This window comes from Notamacropus eugenii, chromosome 7 (genome assembly GCF_028372415.1).
Source record: "Notamacropus eugenii isolate mMacEug1 chromosome 7, mMacEug1.pri_v2, whole genome shotgun sequence".
Lineage (NCBI taxonomy): Eukaryota > Metazoa > Chordata > Mammalia > Diprotodontia > Macropodidae > Notamacropus > Notamacropus eugenii.
This window is the reverse complement of record NC_092878.1, coordinates 14,587,279-14,601,502: the sequence shown is the minus strand read 5'-3', so window position 1 is coordinate 14,601,502 and position 14,224 is coordinate 14,587,279. Positions and strand designations below refer to the sequence as shown.

The following is a 14,224-nucleotide window of genomic DNA, read 5'->3' as shown; positions in this document are numbered from 1 at the left end:
AACATGACAGAAGCAGACATGTACAAGTCCAATAAAACCAAAATGGTAGTTTATAGGCAATTTCTTGGGGGTGGAAAAAAGAGTGATATTTTGAGTTCCTTACATGACATTATCCTAGAATCTATTCTTTTATAAGGACAAGGGAGACTTCCTGGGCAACATGCGTTTTGCACTTGACCTCATGGGTAACCCTAAGTTTGAGAATTCCCAAATTTCAGAGTTTAGAGATCTGACATTTTAGAGAAAAAAATATTTGTGTTATTCAGCATACTTTTGGAGAAAGAAAAATGTCACTCACATGATGTCACTCACTGAGCAGTAATCTCATACTAAAGATGCATCCACCCAAAAGTTCTTCTTCTGAATTGTGTCTGGGACCAGTATTCAAGAAGAGCCTAGATATCAAGCTCATACCTCTGTTGGCTCTACTTCTGACTGTCTGGAATTTTTTCATTGTGCCATTACACAGGTACCTAGAAATGTGTTGTATATCCCATTAGAAAGTAAGCTCTCTGAGGGCAATCATTTTTACATATGTTTGTAATTCTCAGGGCTTAGCAAGTACTTGATACATAGTGCTCACTTAATAAAAAAAAATTTAGGGGGTTAAGTTAAGATGGCAGAGTAAAAAGACACATATGCTCTAGTGCTTCCCCCACAGCCCTCAAAATACCTGTGAAAAATGACTCTCAACAAATTCCAGAGCAGCAGAAACCACAGAACAAGAGAGCAAAAGAGATTTCCTGCCAAAGGGAACCTGGAAGACCAATAGGAAAGGTCTATTGCACGGTATACTGAGCAAAGTGGAGCCCAGCCCTGGCCACACAGCACTGGGAGGAACAGAACCTGAACAGAACTCCAGGCAGAGTTCTCAGCAGGGAGGGTCCCAGATACCTCAACCCACAAGTGACAAAGAAAGTTTCAAAGGTCAGCATGGGAGGGCTTTCCCAGCTGGGCAAGAGGGAATGGAGTTCCTCCAGCAATAGCCCCAGGCCACAGTAGAGGCCACAGCAGCAGACTGTAGGCAGCTGCAGTGGCCAGGAAGCAACCTGGGTCCATTGTCCAAGCAGCTCAGCTTAAAGCCTCTGGGGGTAGGAAGCAGCTGATCTAAACCCCAGCTCTGAGTGAAGGCACCTCACTCCCACCCAAAGCCCAGGGAAACCAAGCAGCTGAGTCTAATCTCTTGACAAAGGATTCAGAAGTCAAATAACTGGCTGGGAAAATGCCCAAAAAAGGGGAAAAAAATAAGACCACAGAAGGTTATTCTCTTGGTGAACAGGTGTCTCCTACCATCTTTTCAGATGAGGAAGAATAAGGCTTACTGTCACAGAAAGTTAAGACCCTCCAGGGCCTCCAAAGGGAACAAACTGAGCTCAGGCAATAGAAGAGCTTGAAAATCAAGTTAGTAGCTTGCTAAAGGAGAACCAAAAAAAAAATGCTGAGGAAAATAACACCTTTAAAAAGAAGCTAGTTCAATTGGAAAAAGAGATCCGAAAAGACAATGAGGAGAAGCTTTAAAAAGCAGAATTAGACAAATGGAAGAGAAGGTTCAAAAGCTCACTGAACAAAATAGTTCTTTGAAAGAGAGAATTGAGTTCAGGGAAATGAATGACTATGAGTTAGGCCAAACTGTTAAAAAACAAAACCAAAAGTTTGAAAAAATGTAAGACAATGTGAAATATCTCATTGGAAAAATAACTGACTTGGAAAATAGATCCAGGAGAGGCAATTTAAAAATTATGTGACTACCTGAAACCCATGATCAAGAAAGAGCCTAGACATTATCTTCCATGAAATTATCAAGGAAAACTGTCCTGATGTTCTAGAACCATAAGGCAAAATAAATATTGAAAGAATCCCCCAATCACCTTCTGAAAGAGACTCAAAGAGAGAAACTCCTAGGAATATTGTGGCCAAATTTCAGAGTTCCCAGGTCAAGGAGAAAATACTACAAACAGTTAGAAAGAAACAATTCGAGTATTGTGGAAATACAATCAGCATAACACAGGATCTGTCACCTTCAACATTAAGGGATCAAAAGGCTTGGAATAGGATATTCCAGAAGTCAAAGGAACTAGGATTAAAACCAAGAATCACCTACTCAGCAAGACTGAGTATAATATTTCAAGGGCTAGTCATTCAACAACATAGAGGACTTTCAAGCATTCGTGATGAAAATACCAGAACTGAAGAGAAAATTTGACTTTCAAACACAAGAATTAAGAGAAGCATAAAAAGGTAAACAGGAAAGACAAATCATAAAACACTTTCTAAAGTCTTCCTATATGGAAAGAAAATATTGATAACTCTTGAGACTTTTCTCAGTATTTGGTAGGTGGAGGTATTGTACATACCCACACAGACATATATACAGAGAGTACAGGCTGTGTTGAATCAGGAGAGATGATATCCACAAAATAAACATAAAATAAAATAAAAATTAAGGGATAATGGAGAAAAATATTGGGAGGAGAAAGGGAGAAGTGAAATGGGGCACGCTATGACTCATAAAAGAGATAAGAAAAATCTTGTTCAATGGAGGAGAAAAGGGATAAAGGGAGAGGGGAAAATTGAAGCTACTCTCTCCACATATGGCTTAAGGAGGGGATAACATGTTCACTAAATTTGGTATGAAAATCTATCTTACACTACAAGAAAGTAGGGGAGGAGGTGACAAGTGGGGTGAGGGGAATGATAGAAGGGAGGGTAAATGGGAGAAAGGAGTAACTACAAATAAACATTTTTGGGAAGGAACAAGGCCAAATGAGGGAATAAAAATATAAGGAGGGGAATAGAGCAGGATAGAGTGCAATATAGTTAGTATTACACAATATGATTATTATGGAAGTCTTTTGCAAAATGACACATATTTAGTCTGTATGAATTGCTTGCTTTCTCAGAGGGGATGGATAGGGAGGGATGGAGGGAGAGAAGTTGGAATAATTATTATATGTTGTATTTAATATGAATTCATTTATCAATTTTATTAAAATATTCAAAATGTCTAAAATAAAATACATAACACTTAAAAAAATTAGCTGCGTATCTACTAGGAGAGAAAAGTCCACAATCCTAACAGAAGGGAGAGTATTCCATTCTTCAATAAGGAAGTCACTGGAGACATTCTTGCAAAAGAGAAAAAGGTGATCAGAAATATTACATTTGCAAACACTTCAGAAAAGGGAAACATAATTAAGGCAAATGGGTATAATGATTAAGAAAAAAATGAAGTAGAGAGAAAAACAAATTTAGAAAGAGAGAAAGAAAAGTTAGCAAATATGTGAAATCTTGATTCCCTGGAGAGAATTGTATAGCCACATGACTTGGGAATCCTAGGTAATCAATAAGTTCCACTACTAATCAAGAAGGGAAGCAAAGAAGCAATAAAGAGTCATAATTTATAGTAAAAAACCAGAATCTTTCCCTATACTGATTCTGTGATGTGAAGATCTGGAGGAGATGGCTAACACTCTAGTAAAGCTAAGTGCTTTCCCTTTGGATAGAAATTTAAATCAAGAAGGTACTATAATTATGAAGTGCTGTTTAGGTCACTTGGCATGGAGTTCATCAGGATAGGTTACTTGATTTTCTAACATTCCTGAGTACTACACCATTGCAGAAGAGCCTCAGTCCCATATTATTACCATAAGTCTGAAGAATTATATAAGTTCCCAGGGTAAGTAACTCTTATTGGAGAGAAGGTTTCATGACTAAAAATCATGAGAATTTGTGGTTGTGGGATTTGGGATGGGAGCTCAAATACAGAGAATTTGAAAATATTATAAAGGTGTCTGGAAGACAAATGCCCCCTAGAGAAGACATGTTCTCTATTCATATGCTCAGATGAAAGTTTTCTCTGATTTGTTTTTGTTATTATAGTTGCTATTGTTGTTTTCTGAACAAATAAAACTTGTCTTATCTTTGAAAAAGTGACTAAGTAATGAAATCAATTCTCTCATGTTTCTAGACTATTACCTGAAATAAAATGAGCAGAAGGTTAAAACGGTGCATGCATATTCAAAATTAAGTAAAGAACTTGAATAGATTTTTTTTAGAAAATTAGAGTCTCAGAAATCTCTGGAGAATATTGAATAAGTATAGAAAGGAAAAAGGCGAGTTTATCTCATTCATAATCATTATTATGAACATTAATCTTGTATTACTCTCCATTCAATACCTTCTTTTCATTTCAAATCTTCCTTTTAAAAGTTTTTGTTTCTGACTAATCCTTCTCTTGATCTATCGTTTCTTTCACTCTTCCCTTCCATTTAACCTTTTTTCCTCCTGTTTCTTCATTAAGTGAAATGAACACCTTTGTGCACTGAAATGTGAGTGTATTTGTGTACATGCGTGTGTGTGTTCTGTCCTTTGACCAGTTTAGATGAGCATGATGTTCAAGTGTTGCTTACTCCCTCAATTTAATCCTCCCTGTTGTATAACTTCTACTTACACCCTTCATTTACATTAGATAATTTTCCCATTCTCCCTCTCCTTTCCCCCTTCATAGCATATTCCTCTTTCCCTCACTTTCCACTCTTCTTTTAAAATCAGCGAAACACAAGAGAATCACTTCCAGATTCTCTGTCTAATTTGACTCTTTCTATCACCAGTGATGATGATAGAGTTCTAAGGGAGTATACATATCATTTCCCCGTATCAGAATGTAAAAAATTTATTCTTGTTTAGTCCTTTATGGTTGTTTTCTCAAGCTTACCTTCTTATGTTTCTCTTGACTCTTATGTTTGTATGACACATTTTTTTACCCAGCACTGATCTTTTCTTTAGGAAATGAAAATTTCATTAAAAATCCATTTCTTCACCTACATATTGAGTTTTGATAAGTAAGTTGTCCTTTGTTGTAAACCCATATCTTTTGACTTCTGGAATATATCTCAAACTCTTTGTTTTTTTATAATAGTGTCTGCTGAATATTGTATGGTTCAAACTATGGATCTTCATTATTTGAATTCTTTTATTTTGGCTTCTTACAATATTTTTCTTTGACTTGACAGTTCTGGATTTTTGCTCTAATATTCCAGAGAATTTTCATTTTGCATTTTTTCAGGAGATCACTGATGAATTTTTTCAATTTCTACTTTTCTCTCTAATTCCAAAAGTTGTGGGCAATTCTATTTTATGATTTCTTGAAATATAAATCTAAACTTTTTCAGGAGGGATGGTGTCATGGCTTTCAAGCAGTCCAATGATTTTTAAATTTTCTCTCCTTGATTTGTATTATAGGTCAGTTGTTGTTACTTTGTGAGGTACCTCATTTTTTTTCAATTATTTCTTCTAACTTTGTTTTAATGTTCCTTAATGTCTCATGGAATCATTAACTTCTATTTCATCAGTTCTAAATTTCAGGAAGTTGTTTTTCTGGATAAAGTTTTTTACTTCCTGTTCCAAGCTGCTAATTCTGTTTTCATACATTTCTTCCATAGCTCTCATTTCTTTGCCTGTTTTTTCCTTGACCACTCTCATTTGGTTTGTAAACTCATTTTGATCTCTGTTTTTGAACTTTTTTTTATCTCTTTTAGGAATTCTGGTTCAACTTGTACCCAAGTCGAATTTTTCTCTCATGTTTTGCTTATAGATGCTTTCCAGTTATTCTCCACTAGCTTCTCTGTCACATAAAAGGTAACTAGGTTGTGCAGTGAATACAGTGTTGGGCCTGGAATCAGGGAGACGAGTTCAAATCTTGTTTTGGACATTTTCTAGCTATGGGAGCCTGGAAAAATAATTTTCTACCTCAGTTTCCTCAACTGTAAAATGAGGATGAAAACACCACCTACTGAGAGGATCAAATGAGATTATACTTAAAAAATATTTAGTACAGTGCCTGCCATATAATAGGTACTATATAACCGCTAGTTATAATAGCTCTTTATGGTGTGACTCTTTTAATGTTTTTTTTTTTCACTTTTCTAGTCTATTTCTTGATTTGGGGCTTTATACAAGAGCTGAGCTCTCCACATTTCTGATGGGAATGTCTAGAATGAGTTCTACCATCTTTTGGCTTCTTTCGTAGCTCAGAATGAAGACCTGTAAGTTCTCAATGTTCCCAAAGTGATGTGATCCAGAAAAAAATGTGCTTATTGCCCTTCTGGTCTGAGCTTTTCAATTTCTTGTGCCAGACTTGTATCTTTTGGCTTGTTCCTGGCTGGAAGTTTCAGTGGACTTCTGCTGGATTAAACCACTACTATCCTGCTAAGTGGCTCTACAATTTCAGAACAACTTAACCTCTGTCTTTCCTTTGCTATGAGATTCCAGGCCTAGTTATTCTACTCAGAGTTTCCATGCTAATGGACTAGAGGCTAGAATTGAGATTCTTTTCTACTTTTGGGATCAGTCACAAATGTATTCTTGGTATCTGAACTTATTCTTCAGTCACTAGACTGCTAGGACTCATGATTGCAACCACTCTTTTCCTCCACATCTAGGTACAGGTCTTCTCTTCATTCCTCCTTGGATATGTGCCCCCAAAGTGAGTAATGAGTAACAGAACTTCCAGGAGGCATCTGTTCTGTACCCTCACAAGTTCAAGGATCCCTTGTGATCTCTTCCTGTCCAAAAGATTTCTCATACACAGTGCCCAATTTCAGCCATTTTTTATTGCTTGGGCAATGGCATAGTTGTCCTCTGGCACACTTCTGTAAACACCTCATATTTAGAGTCAGAAGAACCAACTTGGGTTGGAAAAATGACCACTGTGACTTGATTGGATTTCCCAATCAAAATTCAATCTGCAAGTTTTCTAGATCTTTGTGAAGGATGCGGGGTGATGGAGCAAGATAGTATTACTTTAGGTTACTCTGCCAACTTGACTATGTCTTATACATCTCTATTGTACAATCCCAAGAGAATGTACACTCCTTCAGTGCATGAGACTGTTTCCTTTTATCTTTCCCTTTCCATGTCTGATTGTTACCACAGTTCCTTACACCTACTTAGTGCTTATTAAGTTCTTCTTGGATTAGATTGGATGCCAGGGGGTAGAGGTGGGGGTAGCATGGGCATTATGCCTGAACCTTAAAAGTTGCTCTAGTCAAATAAACCTATATCTAGGGACTAGCCTTTAATCATACTATAATAAACCACTTACACTGTATAAATATTATTTGTTCCTTTGCTTAAAGACAACTACTATTTATCCCTCCTATTTGCCCCCAACCAGCATTCTCTCCCATAGGAATAATTCCCTAGTTTTTTCAACTGATACTCACATGGAATGAACTCAAGGGTCTTCATCATCCCGATTGCACTATTCTGGATGTTTTTCAGCTTATGAATAGCTTTTCTAAAATGATGTGACCAATACTCCCAAAATGGTCAGAACAGGTCAGAATATAATGATACTTGTCCCCACTTTATTTCTCTAAGCTATGCCTATCAAGGGCCCAAGGTGATCGGCAAGTCTTACACCTAGAATAAATAAAAGGAAACAATTTAATTCAATAAGCATTTGTTGAGCACCTAATATATACCAGTTACAGAGAATGAACTGGGAATACAGAGATAAAAATGAAGCAGTCACTCCCTTCAAGGAGCTCATGTCCTATTTGTTATAACACATGGCTTTGTGGACCTTCCTCAGGCCAAAATATGAAAAAAAAAAACTCAAAATATAATTAGCATCAAAGTAAATTTATATTAATTTAAGATGTGGGCAATTTGTTTAGTGGGAAGACATCTGAATTTAAATAATAGGGTCTCAGTTAGCATCTGATTTCTACTAATTACTACTAGATTACCAAGGACAAGTATTAAGCACCTGTTTCCTCATCTGTAAAATGATGGAGTTGAACATGATCTCTAATGTCCATTTTAACTCTAAATCTATGGATCTATAAATAGATGAAAACTGAATAGTGAAACTAGGATGTTCAGGGGGTATCTCTTACATTGGAACACGTAGAAATAATGAGCAATTATGATGCTCCAGTGGGTGACACTGTCAGAGACTGACCCATAGAAAAAGGTATGGATTTTTCCAAAGTTTCACAAGGAAACTATTGAGAAGAGAATAATATGAATGTGAATCATAACGATAATAATAATGACAACTAGGAGGTGGTTTCAGAAGCACTTTTTATATCACATTTTATTTCACAAAGATTGATTATAACCCTTTTCCTGGAGAGAAAACTGAGGGTCAAAGAAACTAAGTGCCTTGAAAAGGGGAACATAGTGTCTGAGGTGAGATGTGAATTCAGTCAGGGATTCCTGATTTTCAGTCTAACCTGCTATCTATTATGTCATCTTCTAGCAAATGGGATTTTATAGTTCTTATAGTCATCTCAGTGGCATGATAGATCAAGCCCTAGACCTAGATTCAGGAAGAACTGAGTTTAGCTACAGCCTTGCACACAGTAGATCTAGTTGTCTGCTCCTGGATAAGTCACTTAATCTCTGTCTACCTCAGTTTCCTCATTTTTAACGTGGGGAAAATAATAACATGTATATATAATGACTGTTGTGAGTATAAAATAAGACAATATTTGCACTGTTGTTGTTCAGTTGCAATTGTCTGTGACCCCATGGACCATATCGCTCCAATACTGTCCATGAGGTTTTCTTGGCAAAGATAATGCAGTGGTTTGCCATTTCATTCTCCAGTGGATTAAGACCAACAGAGGTTAAGTGATTTGCCCAGGGTCACATAGCTAGGAAGTATTTGAGGACAGATTTTAACTCAGGTCTTCCTGATTCTAGGCCCAGAACGCTATCCACCGAACTATCTAACTGCCTAATGTTTGCACAGTTCTTTGAAAATTTTGAAGTCCTGTATAGATGGCACATATTATTAACATTTCACAGATATTATGCATACAAGCTTCATGACAATCTTATGAGGTATGTACTAATGCTATTATTATCCCCATTTCACAGGTGAGGAAATGAACTTGAAGAACCTAAGTTCTCCATAAGTTCTCACTCATAGTTACAAAACTAACCAGGAAGAGTCAGAGGTGAAATTTGAACACACGTTTTTGGTCCGTATCATAGCTCAAACAAAAGGAAAAATAGCACACATTTTTACAGAAATTTAGGTGTACAAAGTGCTATATTAAAATTATTTAATTTAAATCTAATAACACTTTCAGGAAAGATCACCTCACACTCCCTTTTCTCAGAGATGTGAAAACCAAGGCATAGAGTGATAAAATGGTTTGCCTAGGGTCATCCAACCCCCAGGGGTCCCAGGGAGAATTAAAAACCAAACTTCACAATTACAATAACTACTCCATTGCTACTATGACATAATGATTCTCACTTTCCAGGACAATGTCATGAATACATAGTGGAAGATCCAAACCTAGAACCCTAGAGTCCAGATAAAAATGTGACATGTGAGAGAGAAAAGAAGGAAAAGATTGGGACTTCTCCTCAGATTACAAAACCAAACCACCCATCTATCCTAAGAGCAATAATATACATTTCCAACTAACTCTAAACATATTTTACTCTGAGAACTGCAAGAAAGTGAAGGAATTTGTTTTCACAAAATTAATCAGCTCCCAAGAGAAGGAAAAAGTTTAATATAATTAATGCACTCAAACTTCTAGACTTTATGAGAGAATTTCAACCTTTCCCAGGGCTATTCTGCCCTTGCCTGACTTTCATAAAAAGTCTTGGTCTTACGGCACACAATTCAGTGACTCTTGAGACAATCACTGAATCTCTTACCATTCTTCTCTGTAATAGCTGGTTACCTAGGACATCATATGTGCTCAGGTCCCATCTGCCTCTCAAGGCAGATCCGAGGACATCTATACGTTCCTTACCTGGATTTGAGGAAACAGGGACATAAAACACAAATGGTGTTCTAAGGGTTATCTCTTGCCTCTGCCTCTACCTCTGCCTCTCCACTGTGTGATTGTGAATAAACAATGATAAAATATGGCCTAAAAAGGTTTATCTTTGCCATAAAGGCAAAAAGTGGACAATAGGAATTTGAGAAGGAGAAACATATCATATAGAATGCTTAGATTCAGTAGGTCTGTTTCATTAAACATCTTAAAGGCTCCCCCAAATAACATAATTGATCAATTCTTTATTGAAAATAGACATTTGGAAAGTATGTCTAAGAAAAAGTAGCAAGATATAGGGTTCTAAACAATGAAGTCCTACCACTTATTTGGATCAACTGACTCCATGGAAGAACAGTGGTCAAACCACTCCATCAGAGGAGGCCATCCAGATCCTCAAAGACAACCTCTTGGTAAGTAACACTGGTTTGTAAATTAACCTCTGAAAGGAACACTTTTAATTGGTATTTTCCCAGTACCTTTCCCTTTTTCTTTCTTTTTGCTTTGTTATTTACCCTAATATGTGTTCTAAGCCTTCAAGTGTCCTGGGTCCCATTTACTCACCCTTCTGCATTAAATTTTTTTTACAGCCTTGATGCTCTACTTCTCTGCAACAACATTGCCCAGACATTAAAAGGAATGTCTAATCAGTGATAAAGTTTAAGAACTCCAGAAAATCTCCCCAGACCAAAATTATCCTGAACTACAATTTTTCTCCTGAAATTTCCTGTACATCACTGGGTATACTGTGATCACTACTTAAAGGTCATAATTTAAAGTGAATTGAGAGAATAATCACATTGCCATATGGTGTAGAAAAAGGAGCACTGGTCCTAGAATCAGAAGATATGAGATAAAATCCCACAGGTAATTAAAAATTTAGAATCAGGAGAAGTTCTACTGTTAACAGTTCTAAATTGGTATACACAAAACCACAGAATCAGAGAGTTTTAGAGTAAGGAGTATCATTAAGGATTATTTAAATTAGGGAAAAATGAGAAATGGGAAATGAGGCAGCCTGTCACAGTAGCTTCCATCCTCTCCACAGGTCTAACAGTCTTGAACATATCAGAAGCAAACAAAGTGACTGAATTCATCCTCCTAAGCTTCCCCTGCCCCAGGGAGATGCAGATCCTCCTCTTTGCAGTCTTCTCTCTGACCTATGTCCTGACCCTGATGGGGAATGGGTCCATCATCTGGGCAGTAAGGTTGGATCACCAGCTCCACACCCCTATGTACATACTGCTGGCCAATTTCTCCTTCTTAGAAATCTGCTGTATTAGCACCACCGTTCCTAACATGTTGGCCAATTTCCTCTCTGAGACCAAGACCATCTCCTTCACTGCCTGCTTCCTCCAGTTCTACTTTTTCTTTTCCACAGGTGTCAGTGAGGCATCCATTCTCTCTCTTATGGCTTTTGATAGGTACCTGGCCATTTGTCAACCTCTACACTACCCCACAATCATGACAGGTCGTTTCTGTATCAAGCTAGTTCTCTTCTGCTGGGTGACAGGCTTCCTCTGCTTTCCCATCCCTATCTATTTGTTGTCTCGATTGCCTTTTTGTGGCCCAAATGTCATTGATCACTTTATCTGTGATCCAGGCCCCTTGATGGCTTTGACATGCATCCATGCCCCAGGAATTGAACTTTCTATTTCTATCATTGCCTCTCTTTCCATCTTCCTCACTTTCCCTTTCATCCTTGGATCCTATATCCTGGTGTTCAGAGCTGTATTACGTGTCCCTTCAGCAGCTGGCAGAAAGAAGGCTTTCTCCACTTGTGGATCCCATCTGACCGTGGTCTCTCTGTTCTTCGGAACTGTCTTGTCCATGTATATCACTCCAACATCAGGACATGTAACCACAACACAAAAAGATTATCACACTGTTTTATTCAGTGTTTACCCCACTTGTGAATCCCCTAATCTACAGCCTTAGGAACAAAGAGATGAAGGCTGCCCTAAGAAAAGCACAGATGAGCATGAAATTTCTTCCAAATAAATGAGATATTTAGACTTTTAAACTGACTTATTCACCTTCTCCTAATCACTCCCCAATGAGATGCAATCACTTCCCTACATCTTGACACATACACCCAGGGCATCACCCTGAAATTGTCCTCTGCCTCATCAGGGAAAAGTTAAATCAGACTGTGGCTCACAGTCAGGTTCACATACTTGTACTCTGACTGCTGAATCATGGCTGAGAGGAAGAACCCAGGATGAAGAAAAACTAAATGATCTTCTCATAGTTGTTTGATGGGAAGAATGCAGGATATGCATCCAAAAGATCTGGGTTTGAATCCTGACTCTAACATTTCCAATGAAACCTTAGGCAATTCACAACCTCTCTAACTCTCAGTTTCCTCATGTGTAAATTGAAGGACTTGGAAGAAATCATGTGGTCATACATTTTAAAAAGGACCTCACAAGTCAAGTCCAAAAATTTCATTTCATAGATGATGAAACTGAGACCTCAGAGACTATTTGCCCAAGGTAGTCTAAAGGACCTGGATTCCTTTTCTCCTTATAAAGACATGCCCCACTAACCACTATGCACTTCTTCACTCTATGACAAATTAACATTATGTCAAATTATGTTGAAGAGAGAAGTTTATTCCATGGGAACAATTTTTATGCCAATACAATACTGTAATGCTCAGCAGACTAAAGGAAGTGATTCTTCACTAGGACTCAAAGAAAAATTCAGATTATTTCCAACCACCCGGTTTTAATTTCTGATGATTGGTAACTCTGGGGTTTTATTGGACTATAACATAGTAGGGGGTAAGAGTGTAGTAAGAAATCATCAAGAAAAATCATCCAGAAATCCTAGACACAGAGGGCAAAATATTCATCAAAGTCATCCAGTGTGTGAGACTATGAAGATCATAATCCCACTATATTCTACCCTGATCACAGCCCATCTGGAGCAGGAAGCCCAGAACTGGGTTCCACGCTTTACAAATGATACTAATAAGCTAGAGAGTATCCCCAGCATAGGAGGGTGCTTTGGAAGAACAAGGTAAAAGACTGGAGATATTAATATGAGGGAGGGGTGGAGGGAAAGGTGGGAAGGGAGAAGTGTTGCCTGGGAAAACATAGGAGGAAATCATAACTTTCTGTGAGTTCTTGAAGAATAATAATCTAATAATGAGGGATTAGACTTGTTCTGTATGGTTCCAGAGGACAGAACTTGGAGCAATAAGTAAACAGTGCAAAAAGGCAACTTAGACTTAGTAATAGGAAAAATTTTCCTAAGAATTCAAGCTTTCCAAATTAGAGATGTGTGTCCAAGGAAGTAGAGGGTTCGACCTCACCAGAGGTCTTCAAAAGTTAAATAAGCCCTTGTCAGGGATGTATCACTAGAGACCTTCCAAATCAAACAGCAATTTATTTCATTTTCTTATTTACTTCATTTGGATCTGACTATTTAAACAGTTCTGAATCAATCTAAGTATGCAGTCATCAAACCAAATGTATTCACCTTGTCAAAAATAGCATGACCCTTTGCCAAATGTTTTGCTAAAAGCTCCGTTCCTCTAAGGTACCAATTCAATAATTCATTCATAAAGGGAAGTGATTTAGTCTAGAATTATCTGTCCTTTGATAATAAAGAGTTGGTATAATTTTGTTATTAAGCACTGTAATTATTTTAATCATTATTTAATTCATAATTCAATTGTATAATACTTTTATATAATTATTGTGATTAATAAATATAATTTTTATAAAATAAGAGCAGCTCCAAGAGTCTGTGTGAGTTGACTGAGGTCACATAGCAAGGTATATGCTCTTTGATGTTGGGAGCTGAAATGTTAATAAGAATCACAACAAGATTTATGGGTAATTTTCATTTTCAAAACATATTTTGAGGTCTCATTACAGATAGATAAGTGCTTTTTCAAATGATATGTGAAAGATATGTGTGTCTATGTTTGTGTGTGTATGTGTGTGTGTGTGTGTTTGGCTATCTAGTAATCTATTGTTCCATTTCTCTGTTTTTTCTCTACACCAGATAGCTTTGATGGTAACCACTTTGCAATATTTTAAAGTATTGAAGAGGAAGATCATCTTTACATGCTTTCTTATGCTTTTCCCTTTTTCTTTCTCTTTCAAACTGATTTTGTTGCAATGTTAAGCAGTTTGTTTCACCTATTGTTACCTTGGTAACTTTTATATTCATCCCTTCCTCTTCTCTCAGTCGCTAGCATCATTAATTTTTTTCAAGTAAATTCAATAAACATTTATTTGTCATCTTCCATGTGCCAAGTCTTTTGCTAGTGATGTGCAGAGAGAGAGGTGATAGAATCAGAGTGCAAAATGAAGCACATATTCTTTTCCTTCTCTCTTTTACTTTTTTCTTTTTCTCTTTTTTTCAGACATGGCTAATGTAGGGATTTGTTTTGCGTGACT

At 37.1% G+C, this 14,224-nt stretch overlaps 1 protein-coding gene across 1 annotated transcript; it reads left to right on the top strand.

Annotated features, from left to right (window-relative positions):
* The first annotated feature begins 10,934 nt into the window (after window positions 1-10,934).
* Window positions 10,935-11,747, top strand: LOC140514281 (olfactory receptor 11H6-like). The gene has a single exon (XM_072624453.1). The coding sequence runs from the start codon at window positions 10,935-10,937 to the stop codon at window positions 11,745-11,747; it is 813 nt and encodes a 270-aa protein (XP_072480554.1).
* The last annotated feature ends 2,477 nt before the right edge of the window (window positions 11,748-14,224 follow it).

What these genes read in the sequence shown, in the direction of transcription:
- LOC140514281 (XM_072624453.1), top strand. Translation starts at nt 10,935, where the DNA reads ATGCAGATCCTCCTCTTTGCAGTCTTCTCTCTGACCTATGTCCTGACC.